Raw genomic sequence first — 22,233 nt, forward strand, 5'->3', positions numbered from 1 at the left:
TTGACCCAAGGTATGTGCTTCCAAGCTAAAAATATTTGCAGAGGTGGCAAACTCACCTCTACAACTCTACATGAGTTGAGAGAGTGAGAGAGCTGCATGGATGTCAATAAATTCCCTCTAAGGTGTTAATAAGTTCCTCTTTGTCATGAACGTGAGCAAATTGAACTACAAGGAGAGGTTCAATTTCTGTGAAGAAGGCCCAAGAAACTCCATAACACACTACGGCTGTCTCCTAAAGTTGATTCAACAGCGAGATCAGATAAGTGGAGGAAGTCAGGATTTGCAGTAGGAGGTATGAATGCATCAACAACCACAGTGAGGCAAAGAATTTTGGAATATGTCCTGATATCAAGAAGAAAGAAGCCACTTCTTTCCAGGAAAAAAAACCCATTAGGTACAGACTGATATTCTGCATAGGGTATAAGGATTGGACTGCTGAGGACCGTAGTAAAGTCATTTTGTAGGATAAGAAAAGGTGAGGACTAGCATCGGTCCTGTGGCATGACAATAGTAAAGCATCCTAAGACCATTCATTTGTCGGGTTGCATCTCAGATCCAGGACTGGGTTCAGTCACAATTTTGACAAAGAACACAACTATGAATCCAGGATGGTACCAAAACATCCTCCAAGAGCAACTTCGTGACCAATTGGTTCTTGGATTGTGGGGAGAACGATACATTTTCCAACATGATAGAGCACCTTGCCACAAGGCAAAAGTGATAACAATCTAGCTCAGGGTACATGACATCAACATGCAGACCTCAAGAGGCAGGTGAAAAAACAGAAACTTACAAAGTCAGGCAAACTCCAAGCATCGATTCCGCAATAATGAGCTGCCAACAGTCAGTATGTGGCCCAGAAATTAATTGACAGCATGCCAGGATGAATTGGAGAATTATTGAAAAAGAAAGGTCAGCACTGCAAATATTGACGCTTTGCAGAAACATATGGTCTACATAGTCCTTTCACACTCATTAAATGCTTGGAATTATATTTCAGTTGAGCACAGTGTAGCATCTTACAAAAAGATCGAAAAACATTGAAGCAACAAACCTTGTGAAAACCAATTCTCAAAACCTTTGGCCCTGACGGTTCATATGGAACAGATATATTTAAGTCAATATTGCGATTCCTTGTGCGAGGCGATTAAGTTGTGTTACCGCTTTACTTAAACTGCGTTAGTAGGGCACCCAAAGTCTGCTGGGATAGACTCCGGTGCACCTGTCACCCGAGAAAAAATAAGCGGTACAGCAGATGGATGGATGGCTGATTGGATGGATGTAGATTACATTTATTAATTATTTGGGGTGTTTTGGAGTGAATATTGGGGGAGGTGGGGCCTGTTTTGTGACATACTGTTTTTATTGTTCATTTCTAGGTGTGTGAGAACCAGGACAACCCGTACTGTGAGAGTGCAGATCTTGGACCTGAACTCTTCCACTCACCAAATCTACAGTTCTTGTCATTAAATGAATCTACACTGCTCTCCGTGCTCCAGGTCACTTTGTTTGCTTAACATTAAGATGCCAAATGTACTCCCAAGCACTCCTCAGAAATTTAATTGGGCTGTAGAGGTGCTCTGTGAGGTGTCTCATAGCTCAATGCAAGTGCAATAAAGGGCAGTAAGGAAAATAGTACAATGTTCCCAAGCATTTATTTTCTACTTTGTATTTAGTGTTACTTCTGTATTTCCCAGATTCGGTCAGAGTCTGGTGTACCAGGAGGTGGAATGACAGCTGGTTTGTCCTCTGCTCCTGCTTGTGTGCGTGTTATTATTCGGGATGTCGCCGGAAAGCACTCCTGGGACTCTGCTGTCCTTTACGGGCCTCCGCCATGCTCTCCAAGCAGTCCTGCACACACATTAATGACACACACACAGTCCCCTCATAGTGTGAATCTCCATCTACACACCCCAACCAAAAAGATTACAGAGGAGCGCAAAGAAGGCAGTCAAGTAAACCAGAATGAAGAGTCAGAGGAGGGAGGAAGTGCGATATATGGTCAAAGTCCCGAGCTAGAGGGAGAGATGGATGAAGACAGAGAGGGGAGCAATGTTGCTGAAGAAGAAATTGTGCAACTACAACAAGTTGGGGGAGAGGAAGTGGAAAAGCAGATGGAAGGGAATAAGGAAATTGACATAGGTGGGAAGGCGCAAAAGGCGGAAGTGGGCTTTGAGCAGCTTCTCACTCCACCACTGGCCAAACGGGTATGTCGGGAGGTGGTTCCAGCATGGGATACGCTGAGGGATGGTGATGATTCTCTGGATGAAATGCTGCAGTACCTCGGATACTCAAGTCCTGAGTGTCTACAGAGAGCAGGTACACAAAAACACACATTTTGTAAACTTCGGCAACACATACAAACGCACGTTGAAATGCACAGCTAACCTTTACGAATTGTCCTCACAGGAATACCACTCAATATCCCAGTCCCACCACCAGCTTGCGTTTCAGAGAAGCAGGAGAATGATGTGATCAATGCCATCTTGAAGCAAAGTGCTGCTGAGCGAGAGTTTGTCCTTCATGTGCGTCATTGTCACAATTCATGAAAAGCTCCATCTCTTATGGTTGGCTGATTAGTTATTTTATGGAATGTGCTTTAACAAACTGTGATAATAATTATATATATATATATATATATATATATATATATAGACACACACACACACTTTTTTTTGGGGTCACACTGTCACACGTCCATCCACCAATTTCTACTGCTTGTCTTGTGCTGGGTGATTGAGGCAGCAGCTCCTTCTGGGGAATCTTGAGGTGCTCCCGGGCCAACCGGTAAACAATTTCTCTATCGTATTCTAGTGGAAGTTGTCCCGGGGGGCCTCCGCCCTGTGGAACATGCCCAGGACACCTCACCGGGGAGGCGGAAAAACCAGATGCCCGAGCCACCTCATCTCCTTCCACTCGATGTAGTGGGGGATCATGTTGAACGTTTTTTTTTTTTTTAGATTACAAACTCTTTCAACAGCTGTGTCATTTGCTATTAGTAGTAGCAACATTTTAGAACATAAAAAAGATTCTTCTGTCGAGCAATTTGTTACAGCTGCAGCTATTGTGACAGTGCTGTAGAAATAAAGAGCTATTTTTTGAATTATTTGTATCCCATACCAAGAGATGTAGCAATTTTGATTTCACACAATTGCGCAGACCATTTTATTTTTAGGTGTTCACGAACGACATTTCCATGACCTCTTGTCATTAGGCAGATTTCATTGAAACTTGAAGACAGGCTCTTCTCCATATCATTTTTCTCATCAACTGGAATTTTGTCTCTTTCAGAGAGGTGAGGAGTTAAACATGAGAGCAGTGGAACAGAGTGAACCAAAGTCTCAGACACCTCAGTCAGCTTTCTACTACTGCAGGCTATTAATCAACATACTGGGACTCAATTCCTGGGAGAAAAGGTGAGATCATTGAAAGCCACTTACAGGACTCTTTGTTGAAATGGACTTCATCTAGCTGCGAGTAAACAATTAAAATTAAATGGAGAGTGTATGTTTTTGGCGCTCTCTGAACCGAGTTGATGTGAGTGAGCTCTTGGGAGGTGCACTGAAGTAGTTGGTCTACCCTAGAGTGACACCTATTTAAATTCTGTTTTGTTTGACTTCATTGACATTTTCTTCCCCAAAATGTTGGCACGATTGATAGTTGTCCAAACTCAAAGGTGTTCGACTGCAGAGGTTCCTTCATATGCGGATGCGAAAAGCTGCCCTAAATGGTTATTGCCAGTTTCCAGTTTTTGCATCGTCCCAACGCTAAATACAATTTATGTACTGTTGAACATTTTCACATTAACTGCCTTTGAACATAGTTTTCTCTCATTTACTTTCTAGTATTGGGCTGTTTCGAGAAAAAGCTTGGTTTAGTTTCTCCTGTTCTCAACCTATCCTTGCTTAATTTACATGAGGCCAAAAATTGAAATTCAAAACCGAGTCCTGTGCTAATTAGACACCATGATTTTTTTCCCCACCCATTCAAATAACCTATCAAATTTTCTTCTCAGTGACTCCGGGCTTTACAACACAATGTGAAAGTATTAGTATAAATGTGTCTGGCCCACTAATGGATGCTCATTGCTTTTTATCCAGAGAATTACACAGTCTGCATTCAGCCAGCACAATAGACTTCTTAATGCACAGTGTGTGCGTGCGTGCAAGCGTGTGTGCGTAGGTGTGTGTGCAGGAGTGTTGTAATGAGCCTAGGAGGCCATTGATCAAAATCAACCCATCTGGAGCTAGAATAAAAGGTGGTGCTTGAGGATGAGAATAGCGAGGGTGAAAAGCAAACCTGAAAACAGGCTGCATAAAGCACATGGAAATGTATCAAAAGAAAGAGATTGAGCCAAAATAAGTGAGAAGCTTTAAAAACTGCACATCCAGTTGGTTCCAACAAGCAGTTGTGTAAGTAGAGCCTGCCTGTTATGTTTCCCCTTCATCTCTTACTATGTATTCATATATATGATATTCCAGGCTGATCGTGAGATACTGACGGTCTTCCCTCTCTCTTCAGAGCCGTGTCTCTTTTTATGTTTTTCTCAATAATCCAAAGTGTAAATGGAGTCTTTGAGAGCAAAGAATGGAGCCATTACCACATATCATTTTAATAAAGAGCAAATTGCTGCCTCTTTGCTTTCTCGCTATCTCTTGTGTTTCCTTTTCCTCACTCTCTCTAGAAGAAAAATGAATGATGGGTCAATATGAGTCCATTTCAAGCGTCATCTACTTCAGTCCTGGTTTGAGATCAGTGCTGCTGAAATTGGTGGCTGGTCCTCGCAGGACATTTTAAACGATCCCTGGATCTATCAGGTTACATAAAAAGGCTTTTGTCTTGAATGAAAATAGAGTCACCGTCTTTTTATATTTCGATCCTGGAAGTCAAGATGCCACAAGTTGGCTAAGAACTTCTCCTCCTAAGATGCTATTGATAGTATAATGTAATAGCAACCAACAGTTTTGTGTGCAGCATTGTCTGGTGTCGTCGCTTAAATAGGTTTTTCAATCCAAGACATGCTGGTTCAATTTCAAAGTGACTGTAATCTTCTCTCACTGCAATTGAATAAAGTAACAGCTAATGATTCAACAATAAATTTCACCATATTTTTGCAGTGTAACTTTCAAATGGGAACTCAACCTAAGACGTCAGAACTGTTTTATATTTGAAATGAACTTTTCTTTATCAGGTACTGTGGACTTAAATCTACTTAAGCATTTCATCTAAAATTTGTTGTTGTTGTTTTTTAAACCTTTGTGTACGCGCTTATTTGGTTCGCAGTTTTTAGGGCGTTTCACTTCCGCAGGAGTCTGACTTCATGTAATGTCATGTATATTTGTCAGTTTCGGCTTATCTTACTCTTTACAGTGATCCCTCGCTACTTGGGGTTTCACTTATTGCGGTTTCAGTGCATTGCGGATTTTTCAAAGTATTCATCTCACCTCTTCCAACCTGGTGCAAGAGCGCAGGCTAACGTTGCGGTCTGATTGTCCAACAGATTTAGGCATTTCTGTAATTGATGCACGGAACTCTACCGCACACCGCCGTTTGGTTTTAAACATGTGAGACACAGCCACTAGCACAAATGATTTTTTTTTTAAACCCTAACCCTTGTTTCCTTTTCCTCAGGAGTAACTTTCATTTGTTGCGGAAGAATGAGAAACTATTGAGAGAGCTGAAAAACCTTGACTCACGGCAGTGGTGAGATAACCCCCACCTCTTGTTTTCTGTCCAATCACCTTTAGTTTCATTTTTTTTTATTTCCCCATTTAACATGTGTGTTCTCTTTTTGCTATGCTCTAGTCGGGAGACACATAAAATAGCAGTTTTTTATGTTGCCGAAGGACAGGAAGACAAGCACTCCATACTCACCAACACCACGGGAAGCCAGGCATATGAAGACTTTGTTTCTGGACTGGGTTGGGAGGTATGAAAAAGTGGTCCTTCTGGGTAGATATTTATAATTAATCCTTTCAGGGACAGTGGTTACTACAATGGACAGCTTATCAAGTTACAGGTTATCATTATTGGTGCATAAAAGGGTTAATAATCTTCACAACATGTCACGTTGTGCCCGAGGCGATGAAAGATCGCCTCGTGCACAACAAAATAACGAGGTGGATCCCCAGGTAAAGCAGACACGAAAAGATCTTGTATGAACACAAAAAGTCTTTAATAACGAACAGAAAGAGCCCGACAGGGAAACAGTAACAAAAAACGCTGGTCAAATAAGGACCAGGGAAGAAATAAGGAAACAACCGAAAACGCTCGCAGAAAAAAAAACAAAAGGCGAGGAAGGTCTGATTAGACTATAGACTAAATATACAATTTTGGGACGAGAGAGAACGCAAGATAAACGGCCACAAAGCTAGAAGGCAACGAGAAATCTACTATAGAGGTTTTAGCGCGAGAGAACAATGGCACGGCATGGAATTCTCCAGCAGTGAGTGGACTGCCAGAGCCTCTTAATAAAGGCAGATAATCAACCCGAAATGACGAACAGGTGTGCAGTTGGCGGAGGTTAAAGCCCGCCCCCTGCTGGAAGACACGGGACGTGACACAACAACAAAAAAAACCCTCCAACTTTCACATATTGTAACAGCACCAAATCAGTAATCAATTTGCCTTTTGCTAAAACTGTGTTTACACTACATTTCAAGTGAAGTAGATCAGATATGTGTCTGTGTTGATGCTGACACTGGCGTATTCACTGAACATATTTGCTGTTTTTGTGCATCTGCTAGCATTTTGGTCTCACGGCAATATGTTGTCATGTTGCCATCTTTTTTGCCAAACTTTTGGTTTTCCTTTTTCAAGACCACAACATACAAAAGCAAATACCCCCGCCCCCCAAAAAACCCAACAATAAACGAATAGAACTGTCAAATTACCAAATCAAGTTAGTAAATGCTGCGATATGGTTGAAGTTGATCTCGCTCACAGTCAGTGCCCATTTCATGAATTTTTCTTGCCATAAATCATCCTCAGTTCTCAGTCTGTGCATGATCATTTCCATGTCACATATTGTGTTTATGATTTTAAGCAAGTACTTATGATCCCTTCACACAGATTTTCCTGATAAATATCCTAAGTCCAATACCACCCATGAAAACATAGCCCAAAACCTTCACAGTAATTTGATAATGATGATAATGTGGCGAATTGTGTTGTAACACGACAATTCAGTCGCTGGGATATTTACCATAAGTTCACCTTCCCACCTATGTTTTTGATATACAGTGTTTAATTTTCCTTTCATTTAATCATAGTACAGTGTGGATATTTTAGTTGTCCTTGATCTAAAGCAAACCATTGTATTGTACCATTTTTTTCCCCCTTCCCTCGAATAGTAGTGTCTTGAATTGGCTCTCAATTGTAAGAACCTAGTATGGTCACACTTACTTGAGTTGTAGTTTTGCTGCGGTATTTGGAAAACCATGAGAAATTTATTTTTTAAATTATTGTACATATTGCAATTTTCCATTGTGGGATCGACTGAATGAACGAATGAGGGATGGAGTGCTTTTCATCGGCTACCCATCGCAGTTGGCAGATTTTTCAACCACATTTCCTTTGGACATTGGCTGACACTGTTGCTGTCTTCATTTTTTTTCTTCCTCCAGTCTACCATCTGAAGTTAGGCTTTGAAATTGCCTACACATTCCCTATTTCATCATCGGCACACGGCTTATGTGCCATATTTTGACCACGTTTAATTAAATCCTAGCAGTGCATTTGCACTGCACTCACGAGCAAAAGCCGATTCCGAACTGATGATCCAATTTCATGTATTTATTTCTTTATGCTGCCATGTCACATATCACAATTGTGCCACTTGAGCACAAAATGGTCAGTCATTCGAACATGTAGAGTAAAACTGTCTTTAGATGAACCTAACAGTCAAATTTTACAGTTGAATGTGCAATGTTAGGTGCCTTGCTCTAATGTTTCTTCCTTAGGTGGACCTCACCACTCACTGTGGTTTCATGGGAGGACTCCAGAGGAACCGCAGTACAGGCCAGACAACACCTTATTACGCCACCTCTACAACAGAGGTCATCTATCATGTCTCAACCCGAATGCCCCATGACCAGGACCACAATCTCACAAAGAAGGTAACCGACACTCATCACAAACGCTTCATTCGCGACATGGATGAAAGTGAATCAAATTACCTCCAAACCTGTTCACTCAAAAAATCAAGACATCACCTAAATAGAATCTGTCTGGTAAAATCAAATTGGCCAAAAGATCTCAAAAAGTTGCAGCAAAATGCCCCGATTCCAAGACATTCATGAACAGAGGAGAAAGAAAGTCATTTTTCAGTCTGGAAACGGTTACATTCCGAAACATTCCGAAAAGCTTGAGGACGAAATTTAACCATGGGGTGAACCATTATTCACAAATGGAGAAAACATGGAATCGTGGTGAGCCTTCCCAGGAGCAGAGGTGTAAAATCTTGGTCCAGAAAATAAGAATTTTGTCATACTGTGGCTTTATCCACAGGTGCTTTTATTCAAACGGCCGGTGAATGAGCTAGCTAGTTAGCGAGCTAGCCATCCATCTATCTATATCGATCCATTTATCAAGATAGAGGGAGATACTTTTGAGATAATATATACACCCCATGATTCCAAGGTCAAACCACGGCTGACCTAAATAATTCTCCTTACTATGTTAAAGTTTACTGTCCAAGGGGCTGTGTGACCTAAATGTGGGGGTTATTTTTTTTTTTTAATCCCTCCCTTTTTTAATTCAATTGTTCAAAGATCTGTCCCAGTACAACGCATCTCCTTTCCAAATGCGAGTGGGTCACATGCAAACATGCACACAAGCATTTTTTTTTTCATTGTATCTCAAACTCTCCAATAATCCACTTCAATTAAATCTGTATTTGTGTATGGTGTTGAATTAGCGTCGCAACAGGCAGGTTTAGTGTGTTTGAGATGGTGTGTTTGTGTGCACACCTGTCAACCCCCAGGCGCTGGGCGCCTTGCACATGGCCATAATGTCCCTTTAATCTGATCAAACTTCCTGCTTGTCGGCCTATCGTGTCGCTGCAGGCTTCTGATTGGATTATTGCTGCCTGGTGCAGCACCATCCATTTCTCTGATCAGCTGATGGCTCTGTCAAACACACATACTCATAGACTTGCACATGAACACGCACGCACAGACAGTCAGTTTTGAGAGGCTCAAGCTCAACTGTGACCCTCATGTGGAAAAGCACAAAAAATGGCTGGCAGGCAACCAGTTCAGGATGTACCCCGCCTACAGCCCAAACAAAGAAAGCTGGGATAGGCTCCAGCAAGCCTGCGACCCTTGTGAGGATAAGCGGTTTGGACAATGGATGGATGTATGGATGTTTCAAAAGTACAGCATATTCCTAAATCAGTGGTTCTTCACCTGGGTTTGATCGAACCCCAGGGGTTCGGTGAATCGGTCACAGGGTTCGATGGAGCCTCTGCCATGGAGGTTAAGACACACCCGTCTTAACATGTCAATTAGTTATGACACGCCCGATTGGCCATCACTGGCTGCAGGTGATCACATTACAGTGCTTGTCCAAACAGTTCTGCAGGAAATTTAGTTCACTCAGTCATCAACGTGTGACTGTCGTGATAGTACGTCGTAAAATTGAAAAAAAACTGATACTTATGTAATCTTATGTTAAACTTATGTTAAGAACCACTGACCTAAATATTGAAAGACGCGCCTTTGGTCGTTTTCATTGAGCATTCACTTGTGACTTTTTGTTTATTCATTTATTTGCTATCTAAACAGTGGCATGTGTCATGTTCAAGTTCATAACAACCCTCTCATGGCATTGCCTAAAAGTATTGATACCACCAAAGGCATTTTATTACCCTGCTCCCCAAAGTACCTGTTGTTTATACAAGACAACGAACTGCAACCCAGGTGCAAGAAATGTCAACCTTTGCGGGTAGGTGTTAAAGGGACGCAAGATGGAAGTCATTGGCGACAATTCAACCTTATTCTGTAAAACTGGGGGCGGGGGGTATACCAAGCATCATTTATCCCCTGCGTAATACATACTTGATTACCCTTTGTCCCTTTATTTTTGGACAAGCATCACAAAAATCCTCAGAGTTGTAGGAGAATCTCAGTTAAATTCACACAAAATAGTCAGAACACACTTGTGGTTGTCTCAAGATGACAACAGCAGCCCCCTCAACAATGAGATGCCGTAGAAAGGGGAGAGAAGTGTTTTTGTTGTCGGATAGGGTGGGTGCCTGATCTGACATTGAGGTTAGTGACGGCCCTGAGTTTTGTGAATGCACTCATACATAGACGCACGTGCGCACACACAGACACACACACACACAACCAGCCATTCTGCAGACTTGGTCCTATCAGTTTACCTGACCATACTCCATCTTTCCAGAACTTTCAATTTTCTTGTCCACTTTCCATCTACACACATTCACTCAATCATACTCAGGGCCAAACATTGTGCGCCCAGAGATATGTAAAGAAAGATTCCAAAACCCTGGATGAATGATGAATACAGCCAACCTAGCTCACCATGTAACGTTCATATCTGCTTGGCATTAATAGGAACACAAACAAAATGTGTTGTGGTTTGTTCAAATCGCAGAGCAGTATTTTCCTTTCTGTTGAATCTTCCTGTCTTGACATTATCTTTATTCTTCCTCTCCCCTACCCAGCTAAGACACCTGGGAAATGACGAGGTCCACATCATTTGGTCGGAACATTCCAGAGACTATCGGCGAGGAATCATCCCGACAGAATTTGGTGACGTGCTCATCGTCATCTACCCCATGAAAAACCACATGTATTCCATCCATATCCTCAAAAAACCTGAGGTATTGGCAATCTCGTGATTTGTGTGTATATTAAGTGAAATAACCAATTAAAGCACAGGTGTCAAACTCAAGGCCTGGAGGCCAGATCTGGCCCGCCACATCATTTTATGTGGCCCGCGAAAGCAAATCACGTGTATCAACTTGCATGATCCTTGCTAAAATCTCTACCAAAATATCAAATTGTCATGTGTAATAAATTAGATTTTTTCCCTCTTTTCACTAACTTGAACAATAATCGAATACATTATTACAGTTGACTAGTAATCCATTAATTAGTTGTTTGCAAGTCATAATGCAATGAGACGATGAAACATTTTTGTGGTTTCACTATCGTAACGGCCATCTGAGGGGGGGGACGCAACTTCAAAGTGGCCCTTGACAAAAACGAGTTTGACACCCTTGAATTAAAACATCCCTGCTAAAGCTGTTGCCCTCGCGACCTGGCCCCGGATGGAATTAAAACATTTTATTTTTTTTGTTTTTGTTAAGTGGAAATTTTTCATCTTAACATTTTAAGTTATTTTTCCACAATCAAAAGACAATAATAGACACTTATGTGAAGTATGGTCTTAGTTCCCCTCGAGTCCCTTGTGAAAAAATAGAAAAACTGCTTGATATATTTATTTTATGATGGTAACATACACAGAGTAATCACTTGAAACTCCATCGTGCTCAAACCTGCATGATAGAGAAAACATCTTTGAAGAAGCATTAAGGTGTTGAATTGGCACTATGTGAAACCAAATTTGCAAATGGCTCAATAAATATCCATTATATGAAGACAACATCAGTTGCTTCAAAAATACCTGGCACATTACTTTTTCAATACACAATTAGAATTTGTTACTTGGTGATGTTGAATGGAATGATTGCATGATTTTAATTGACGCATCAAAGGCAAAGACTAAAAGGCAATTTTGTTGCAGTTCACGTCTCTTGTTGTAAAGGTGCATGGTCCTATCAGACAGACTGATTGTCTGACAATCCGGGAAGATGCTGCTCTGCTTTTTGTTTCAAGCAAAAGCACAGACATTAATACCACAGCACTGATAGCGTAACTCTGTTTTAAACAAGACTTAACATAATAAGAGTCTTTTTTTTCATACTGTAGATACCACAGCACTAATAACATCACCATCTTCTGTTTCATTCATGCTTCAAGCAAAATATTGAATTATCATGAATCTGAAAGCAAGTTAGAGGAGATATTTTCTGTGTTGTTGTCCTGAAAGCACTGTATTCCGTCATGGGGCAAACGGGCTGGAGACCTGGTCTTAAAGTTGATTCAATTAAAAAAAAAATATATATATATATAAATATATATCTTCTCTTGGGTGGATTCCTTAAGCAAAACATGGAATTGAATCTGAAAAAGGAGCATAGTCTCAATTGAATTGTATATCATGAAAAGAACTTCCTCAAAATTTGATCAGCGTCATTTTTTAGGACTGTCATAGAGGATTCTTTCACTGACAAACACCAATTCACCCTTTAATAAATTATCAATGTTATGCAAATGAAATAGAATGGTACTCTCTATTGCATGTGTCACAACACAGTCTGTCCCTGCAGGTCCCGTTTTTTGGTCCCCTCTTCGACGGCGCCATCGTGGACATGAAGATTTTGCCAACAATGGTGAGAGCCACAGCTATCAACGCGAGTCGAGCGCTGAAATCACTCATTCCTCTGTACCAGAACTTGTATCCTTTTAAAAACCTACCCGGAATTGGAAGAACTAAATGTTGAAATGTAAGTAACTCAACCTTGTTCTTCCCACTTTTAATGTCATACGTCGTCATGGTCACGGGCAAAGGAAAGCAAGGGTTAAAGGTGGTGGTGGTGGTGGTGGTGGGAGGGTGGTTTCACACAAAGGATGCAAAGAGTTCAGTAACTTGACCAAGAAGTAATGTGTCTTGTCCCTTTAGCTGAGTGTATTGTGTGTAAGTGTAGAAAATTGGGCAAGAGACTGAAAGACAGGTGTGCATTCAGCCTGTCTGTATGATCGCAAGTGATGGCAGTTTCATCAATTGTCATCGACTACTTTATGCCTCACACTTTCAAAAATAAGGCAGTCCAATCTTGTGCCCACACTTATGCTCCCAAGTCATACTCTCTTGTCAAAAAAATGAAATGTCAGCTGCAAGGTCTAGTTTTTTTTTTTTTTGTCCAAGTTTGTCTTAGTAATTCAGAAAATGGCAACGTACGTTAAAAATCGTAGTAGCACAATCTACCGAACGGCAACGAAAGCAGTCTGCTTGATACTCCAGAAACCATTTGAAATAACCGATAGTTTGATTGTGTTTCAGCATTTAATAAATCTGTAAAATCTTGTCATTCTAAGCATAGTGGAGGAGGATTTTCGTGGAAGATATTTTATTTCATGAGTGTATGTAATCAAACCAGTGTCTAAATTAGGGAATGAAAGAGAGCTTTCAGCCCAGTGATAGTGTTCCGCGTAGTAAGATGTGCAAGTGCTCTCAAATAGCATTCATGCTTTTCAGTCAGCTCAAAAAACGTAAAGGTAAAGGTGTCATCTAAAGATGTGGAAAAAGGGTCGTGGTGATAAGGGAAGTTCTGAAGAATCCATTTTGCTTCGTGTCCAAAAATTGAGACAAAATCGGGAGAGTGAGACTCAGTTGGAGGTTTTAGCTGGTGGCTGACACCTCCATCGTTGGTTTGTGTGTGTGTGTGTGTGTGTGTGTGTGTGTGTGTGTGTGTGTGTGTGTGTGTGTGTGTGTGTGTGTGTGTGTGTGTGTGTGTGTGTGTGTGTGTGCGTGTGCGTGTGCGTGTGCGTGTGCGTGTGTGTGTGTATGAGTGTGCGTCAGCGAGCGTGCACGTAGCTTCTTTCGCGTCTGTAGGTCTTTGCTGCTACTTGAGATTGTGCAGGTGTGACATATTTGTGTAAGGCCCGCGTGCACATCCATCCATACGATGTGTATGAGTGCGAGTGATGTCACCTGTTTGAGAGATGTTTGCGTGTCTGCCGGTGTCCTGGTGAGTATCGATTGGTGGCAGCAGCAGGTCGATGCCTCTGACAGCTTGAATTACAGTAATCAGTCATTATTGACTCTCAGTCTCTCGACTGGACATACGTCTTTCTTCCTCAATGGCTCTACATCTGTCACTTCTTTCTTGCCTTTTCCCCACTCCGCCTCGACGCTTCTGTGTGTGTCGCGGTCTCACGTCTTTCCGCACGCGAGCACATTTTGTACCAATGGGCGGCACAGCTCAGTAGTCGTTTCCCAACCCAGAGGTTGGTGACTCAATCCATGGCCATGTCGAAGTGTCCTTGAGCAATATACTGAACCCCCTAGTTGCTCCTGATGCATCATCAGTAGGTGAATGTGGTCACAGTGTAAAGCGCTATATGAGTGACAGTCCATTTATCATTTACCATTTCCTCTGGGCTTGAAGGGAGCTTCTTGGAAATGGGCACTAATGTCCACCCGGACTCAAAAGATGAGCTTTGGTGGTCAAAGCCATTTTGACTTCAACACGAGATTCGTTGAAGCAGTTCAGAAGATAATTGATTTTCAAAAGCTTACAGATCAGTTGTACTCTGACGTCATTACCATTTTGATTGGCATGTGGTAAGGAGTTAAATTGATCCATGTTCTTTTGTCTTCTCTGCTTTCTCCTTGTCCAGTCTCTGGTTCCTTTCCATATGTTGCGCTGTCTGTTTTTTATTTGATCTAATCTCCATAGTCGTATTATCTTATTCAATAGTTTGTTCCTCTTCCATAGATATTCATTGACTAAAAGTGACAGATGCTTCGGTGGCTTAATCTTTTTACAATTTATTGAATAAAAGAATCAAGAGGAGTTCTTGAATGAGTCAGAGAACAGACATTCAAATAAATGTCTGCCAATACAGTATGTGCACTAGATATTCTTTCATACATTAGATCAGCAGCAATATTGGGTAAAAGAAATTAAAAAGGGGGGGAAAAAAGGCAGGTCACAGAAAATGTACTCATTGTATTTGCTTCCCAGTTTTAACATTTTAAACCACAACTCCGTGAATAGCAGCAATCTTGACTCCTGGAAGTCGCCCCCTTGCTGGCTTAGCGCCTCTAGCACGTCCATCTTATTGGTAATATCGCGAACGTTCCCAACAACCGGGGGGAGGGGGGAGGTCACACGTTGATATCGTCTCCTTCTCCCTCAACGCTTTGTTCTGGCACAGCATCCCTGACCCTTCCTCCCCAGGTCACGGGGAATGTCGGGTCACGCTCCAGGAGCCGTCTTAGTGTTACCACGGAGTACATTCAAAATATCCTTCTAGAAAATGAGTGAGTTTTGATTCAATGTAATGTAAGGTTCTCAATTCCTAAAAAGATCATTCATAAAATAACGACACATTATGGTCTCTTTCAGATGAAAGGTCATAATAACTAAATAACTAAACAACTAAAGCTTTGACAAAGTTAATTCTAAAGAGATTTTTGTGCTTTGTTAGTTTTCTACATAATTACTACCACAAATAGGAAGGTAATTTAAAGCAGAAAATATACATTTGAAGCCCAAAATCAGGTATACATAAAATACAAGATATGGGAGGCAGGTGAGTTGCATTGTCATTGGAAATGAAGGCCGCATTTGAAAGAACGTTGAATTGGTAAAGCCTCCGCGTACCTTTATGTCATCAGCCTTGAAATGCAGCCCCTTGAAGGATGCATCCCCTGAAATGGGCAACTATTGAGAAGCAGTGAGGTCACACATTCACACCGTCCTTGGTGTTGTTGTTCTCCCTATTGAGTGCTGTATTTTTCCAATTTATCACTGCATTGTGACATCAGGGGATCGTCACCAAGAGGCTGACATACAAGCAAATAGAGGAGGAGAGTGGAAAGAGAATTGGCAGGAAGTGTTTGTGATTTACTGCCCCCCTCATATCTGTAATTTTTTGTCAGTGTCTCACATTCTGTCTTTTGGCCCTCAGGGCAGTCCATCTGCTTTCCAAATCCTTCTGATTGTTTATTCACCATGACCCTCGAAAAGCACACAAGCATCCATCGTCTCAAGTTGCTGCGGCAGTTGTGTTGAAGTTACAATACAATATAATACATGCTGATTTATATAACGATATATAATACAATACATCTTTATTTATGTCGCACTTTCACAACAGCTTCAGCTGTAACCAAGCGCTTTCCAAAACAGTTCATATAAAATAACAAAATAACATAACACAGCACGTCGGCTTCACAGTGCAGAGGTACCGGGTTCGATTCCAGCTCCGGCCTCCCTGTGTGGAGTTTGCATGTTCTCCCCGGGCCTGCGTGGGTTTTCTCCGGGTGCTCCGGTTTCCTCCCACATTCCAAAAAACATGCGTGGCAGGCTGATTGAACACTCTAAATTGTCCCTAGGTGTGAGTGTGAGTGCGAATGGTTGTTCGTTTCTGTGTGCCCTGCGATTGGCTGGCAACCGATTCAGGGTGTCCCCCGCCTACTGCCCGAAGACAGCTGGGATAGGCTCCAGCACCCCCCGCGACCCTAGTGAGGATCAAGCGGCTCGGAAGATGGATGAATGAATGAATGAATGAATGAACACATAACATAAAATGCGGACAGTCATACAACCTTAACCAGATATCCTGCATACGCTTTGTTGTCTGAAGCAGTTCTAGATGAAAGAGGAGAGAATCCAAGTGTCCTTTCACCAGTGGGTCAGAGACATCATCCTCAAAATGAGCACACGTCTGCTACAAGCAAGTTTGAAAGTAAACAAGAAGCTGTCGTGTCCATTGACGAAAAAAGAGAGTGGTTCACTTCTCCTGTCCAATGTAAATCCGCTTCAATTCCAAGCGGCGACTCTCTGTTCCCAATACGCATTACAACTATCTCTCGCAATGTCCTGCAGTCAGGGATTTCAAGGCCTTTTCTGCTGGCCCAAACACTACCTGCGGCATCAATGTGGTTGCACAGCTTTAGGTCGATTATGGGTTGTTTATTTATTTTGTCCAATCAAATACCGGCATCTATGTGTTACCCAACCTCTTCAGAATGCGGCATTGACCAATAGGAAGACGGTACAATCCTACTTATAATGAGACTGGATGTGGCGCGCACAAACACACAAACAGTTCTATGTAGCAGTTCAACTCATTCTGTTTGCTAACTGCAAAACTAGTAGCTGATTATCACATGCGGTATCATTAAACAAATTCGTTACCTCAATTTTGGGGGGAGAATAGATGGTTCTTATTGGTCCATGCTCTTTTCTTTTTGCCTTTTGTGAGCAGCGAACAAATACATGTGCACATAGTGTCTTCGTCGACATGATTTTATCAGCTGCTTGTCCCGCCTCCTGCGCTGATGGACTGAATTTTGACAGACGTACGAAATGATTGGGCAGGGTCTGGTCGGTGACGGATTTTTAGTCTGACGTCTCGCCTGGTCCAAAAACACAGAACGCTATTTATGTTGGAGTTTTAGAGCGCAACTTTTGTGAAAGACAAAAAAAAAGTTGTGTAGTTGGAGAAGGCCATAAATCACCACTGAACGCCCAGGTCCAAAAGTCACCGCCCGCCACCATGATTTTGCATATCAGCTTGTTGCAGCAATTTAAGACTTGTTAGCATCTATGGCATTCTAGGGATGAAATGATAAAACATAGATCTTTTTATCTCCATCATCCCCATTGTTTGTCAAGGGAAGTTTGCTGTTTGTAATATCATTGTGGTCTTTAGTACATTTTGTAGGGTCTCAAACGTTCATGGTTACTTTTTACTAATGTGCCAAGAGTAGATAGGGTAGCTTGGGTTTTTTATTTTAATTTTAAAAAATCTAACTTGTTGCAATAATGTTTATTGTTTTGTTTTGTTTTGTTTTAATGAACCATTTAGATTAATTTAACCCTTTCAAGGACAGCGGTTACAACAGTGGACAGCTTATCATGTTATCAGGTTCCAGGTTATCATTATTGCTGCATGAAAGGGTAAAGCATTTCTCCGCTCGTGTGCACACACAACATTGCGCATACCTGTTGCTGTCTGTTCCAAAGTCTTTCAGTATGTATGGAAAGGGATTTCTTTCCATTGAAAAGCTGGATAACGTACAGTTGGAATAGGACAAATCCTGAACCAGAGAGACGTTGAAAACTGGATGGGGAAAAGGGGACTTTTAAGTGAAACATAAGCGCACGGATTTAATCAGCATTTATAGTTTGTGCTGCTTGAAGCGTTACGCTACAACGTTACATCATATCAACAATTGGGGTACCCCAATCAGCAACTGCAACAGTGTCACCGCCGTCTTCGACAGTGAATATTTATTTGCATGCGATCGGTGTTGGAGTGTGTGTTAAAGAGCAAGCTGTGGCCATTCTCCATCTGGTCTGAGATGATTGTGCTCCTGAGGGAACAATGCTGGAGGGATGCTAAGCTGCTATGCACACACACACACACACACACACACACACACACACACACACACGCGCGCGCGCATCCGTCACAACCAGTTTTAGCAGCAGGATGTTGGCATGACTAGTCATCTATCCATTATGTTGCATTTCAGGATGTTAATGTTAAATGTTTGTGTCGCTGCTTCGTGCTTTCAGGATTAGTTCTATTGTCTGTGTGTGTGTGTGTGTGTGTGTGTGTGTGTGTGTGTGTGTGTGTGTGTGTGCATGTGTGTGCGCGCGCACGTGTAGTTGTTGATTGGCAGGGAAAGCTGTAATGTGGCTGGAGTCAGCATATGGCTCGGTGTGATAGCACAGTTGTTTGTGTGTGTTGTCTGTGCATGTATGTGTCACCACCGTTCCCTCTCTGTCACACTGTGTTCCCAGTGAAATGATGGCAGCTTTGGGTATGTAGTGCTATTATCCCCCCATACACACACACACACACACACACACACACACACACACACACACACACACACACACACACACACACACACACACACAGGCACAGGCACACACACGCGCGCACACGCACACACACCATGAGCAGCCAAACGCTAGCGGACTGACTGCCTGGCTTCTCTTTGCCAGCTCCCTCAATTGAGCCCATTGTCCCAGTAAGACTACAATCTGCAGCATGTGACAAGAAGAGCGTGTCCCTCACAATGGTAGAAAGGTGAGGGCACAACCTCAAAATTGGAGACACTTTGTCAGTGCCCATGCCAAAATCGTGTCACGCCATCCTTAACCTCACCACGGTCTAAAATCCTCATAAGCATAGTTGATATGAATGAAAAGTACGACATTGAGGGTGTTTTTTTATCTGATGGAGTTGTGGAACATTCTCGCCAAAAAATAGAATCTTAATGCGCTTCACTGTTTTATTTTTTGTGCCTTTTCGTTATTCATTTTAAAGTCAAAGAGCCTGAGCTCAAAACACTGGTCTGGGACCTGCTTTAAGGTGTGGCCGATAAATACAACAAAATAATATGATATTACCTGCATGTAAATTGTGGTGTTTTCTAAACATAATAATAAAGACGAACCATGACACGAGGAACGTCCTATCTGGCCACAACACTGGTCGCTATGGTAATGTTTAAATGTGCTGTCACCGCACATCCTAGCGACGCCTTCAAAATAAGATTCACCACAAATAAGAAGTGCATGAAAAATACAACTTACCATCGCCGCATACTATGCAGAGTGGGCTTGATGCGTGGGAATCTCCCACTGAGATAAATCCGTATTTTAAGTAGGACTTCTCTTATGCTGCTCTTAAATGTAGCCTTCTTTTTTGGGAAGTCATAGCCCCCTCTTCTGTCTCCAGCTGTTTGTTTTTTTTACTTATTTTGCTAGCTCCTGGTTTTCATTTTAGTGGTAACTTATCGCGTGACCGAGAAGCGGCCCTTGACCTGCATCAAGAGTAACATACTGTAGGCGGATGTAACAATGTGTCAAAATAAAAAAAATTTCAGATTCTGAAATAAATAAAATGGAAATACTATAAATTACTTATTCTTTGTGTGTGGCCCGGCACCAAATGACTGGTCCGTGGCCCGGGGGTTGAGGACAGCTGACATAGATGACATGTTCACAACTGGTATATTTAAGAGGTAAAATATCCTCCTTTTAATGAAGTCAAGTCAAGTCAAGTCAACAGTATTTATAGAGCACTTTCAAACAGCCATCGCTGCATACAAAGTGCTGTACATGGAGCGATTTAACATATACAATAAACAGTAAGACGAATCAGTAATAAGTAATAAGTAATAAGGCGGTAGAAAGCACCAAGCAGTAAAACCAATAGCAAATCTAAGTCATGCTGAGTCAAACGCCAAAGAATACAAGTGAGTTTTGAGGAGGGCTTTAAAGATGGGCAGCGAGGAGGCTTGCCGAATGTTCAGTGGGAGGTCATTCCAGAGAGATGGACCAGCAACAGAAAAGGCTCGATCCCCTCTGAGCCTCAGTTTAGTTCTTGGTACGTCTAGCAAAGACTGGTCCACAGACCTGAGGCGCCGGGCAGGGGTGCAGGGGCGTATGAGCTCAGAGAGGTAAGGTGGCGCGAGATTATTCAGAGATTTGAAAACAAAGAGGAGGATCTTAAAAATAATTCTAAAATGAATGGGGAGCCAGTGAAGGGATGCCAAAGTAGGAGTTATATGCTCCCTCTTACGAGTACCAGTCAAGAGGCGAGCAGCGGCATTCTGTACCAGCTGAAGGCGCTTGATGGAGGACTGGCTGACTCCAAAGTACATGGCGTTGCAGTAATCGAGCCGGGATGTGACAAAGGCATGAATTACTGTCTCAAAGTGTTCATGTGAGAGGAGAGGTTTTATTTTGGCCAGCTGTCTTAGGTGAAAGAAGCTGGATTTAACAACGGCACCAATTTGCCGATCGAGTTTGAAATCACTGTCCAGTTTAAGTCCCAAGTTTGAGACCGTTGATTTCAGATAAGGAGATAGGGGGCCCAAGTCTACAGGATGGAATGTACAAGGTCCACTGGGGCCAAACAATATCACCTCTGTCTTCTTTTCGTTGAACTTCAAGAAATTTTGTGCCATCCAGGTTTTGATTTCTTCCAGACAGGATAGGAGTGGCCTTAATGAGAAGGTGTCTTTCTTGCTCAGTGGGACATAGATCTGGCAGTCATCTGCATAGCAGTGGAAAGGAATACCATGTTTCCTTAAGATGGAACCCAATGGGAGCAGATACAGCGAGAACAGCAGAGGCCCCAGAATTGAGCCCTGTGGAACACCACATGACAGGGGAGCAGTGCGTGATTCAGAGCAGCCAAGGCTGACACAAAAGGTCCTGTCAGCTAGATAGGACCTAAACCAATCAAGAGCACTCCCGCCAATGCCCACCAAGTGCTGCAAACGAGTCAGCAGAATACTGTGATCCACTGTATCAAATGCTGCAGTTAAGTCCAATAAAACCAGACACACGTGGTCTCCAGAGTCATTTGCCAGGAGGATGTCATTAGAAACGCGTAACAGGGCTGACTCCGTGCTATGCATCGTCTTGAAACCTGACTGGAAGACCTCCAAGATGTTATGTTCATCCAAGAAAAGTTTCAACTGCATGTGCACCACTTTTTCCAGAATTTTGGAAATGAAAGGCAGTTTGAAGAAGAAAGCAGCGACATGAATGACTTTTCACACATTCTAAGACCTTCCAAACTTGATTTGATGTGGAAAATCGGTAATTGTATGCATTCAGATGAAAAAAAAAAGTTGAGGTCTGGTTGAAAGTCAAATCACTTTCTAATCGTCCCATTTAAATTGAATAGCAGCAAAAACAGCAACTGAAATAACATTTTCATCAGTCATTTTTTATTTCGTACGTCACCCTCAAACTAATGAGTAAAGGTGTATGTGTGAATGTGCACATGTGCGCGCGTGTGTGTGTGTTTGAATGCACAGTTGACGGTTATGATGGGTTAATCGCTTCCTATTGGTCAGACAGAGGAAATGAAAACGAACGTGAGAACGACTAGTCCAAGCTATTTCTTCCATTCCTCGAAGTGTGTTGGTGTGTGCGTGTTGTACCTGTGTGGGTGTTTCTCAGCACTCATCTGTTAATCAGCTCGAGGTTTAACTCATTCACTCCCAAAGACGTTTTTAAACGTCTTTTCAGTCTTGGTTCAGAATTGACTGGTACTGAATGAGTTTTAATTTTATGGTCAAGATGACAGATAAAACGCACGTGAAAATTTAATATCAGGATTATCGCGATTTAAGATCAAGATTCTTAGTGTGAAAACAATATTGCAAAAAACAATTTAAATAGCAAAAAAAAAATCACATGCAACATACATGCAACCATCCATCCATCCATCCATCATCTACCGCTTATCCGGGGCCGGGTCGCGGGGGCAATAGCTTTAGCAGCGAAGCCCAGACTTCCCTCTCCCTAGCTACTTCTTCCAGCTCTCCCCGGGGGATCCCGAGACGTTCCCAGGCCAGCTGAGTGACAGT

General features: G+C 42.2%; 1 protein-coding gene across 6 annotated transcripts in view; it reads left to right on the top strand.

Annotated features, from left to right (window-relative positions):
* The window catches only part of ralgapa1 (Ral GTPase activating protein catalytic subunit alpha 1), an 88,823-nt gene that overhangs the window by 37,262 nt on the left and 29,328 nt on the right, over positions 1 to 22,233 (top strand). For all 6 annotated transcript variants that reach the window (XM_052085637.1, XM_052085640.1, XM_052085638.1 and 3 more), the window contains 9 exons: positions 1,380 to 1,499; positions 1,698 to 2,319; positions 2,410 to 2,525; positions 3,292 to 3,416; positions 5,632 to 5,703; positions 5,806 to 5,929; positions 7,962 to 8,117; positions 10,691 to 10,849; positions 12,422 to 12,549. In XM_052085637.1, coding sequence (XP_051941597.1) covers positions 1,380 to 1,499; positions 1,698 to 2,319; positions 2,410 to 2,525; positions 3,292 to 3,416; positions 5,632 to 5,703; positions 5,806 to 5,929; positions 7,962 to 8,117; positions 10,691 to 10,849; positions 12,422 to 12,549 — 1,622 coding nt within the window. The remainder of the gene's footprint in view (positions 1 to 1,379; positions 1,500 to 1,697; positions 2,320 to 2,409; positions 2,526 to 3,291; positions 3,417 to 5,631; positions 5,704 to 5,805; positions 5,930 to 7,961; positions 8,118 to 10,690; positions 10,850 to 12,421; positions 12,550 to 22,233) is intronic.

The sequence above is a fragment of the Hippocampus zosterae genome, chromosome 14, assembly GCF_025434085.1.
Source record: "Hippocampus zosterae strain Florida chromosome 14, ASM2543408v3, whole genome shotgun sequence".
Taxonomy (NCBI): Eukaryota; Metazoa; Chordata; class Actinopteri; order Syngnathiformes; family Syngnathidae; genus Hippocampus; species Hippocampus zosterae.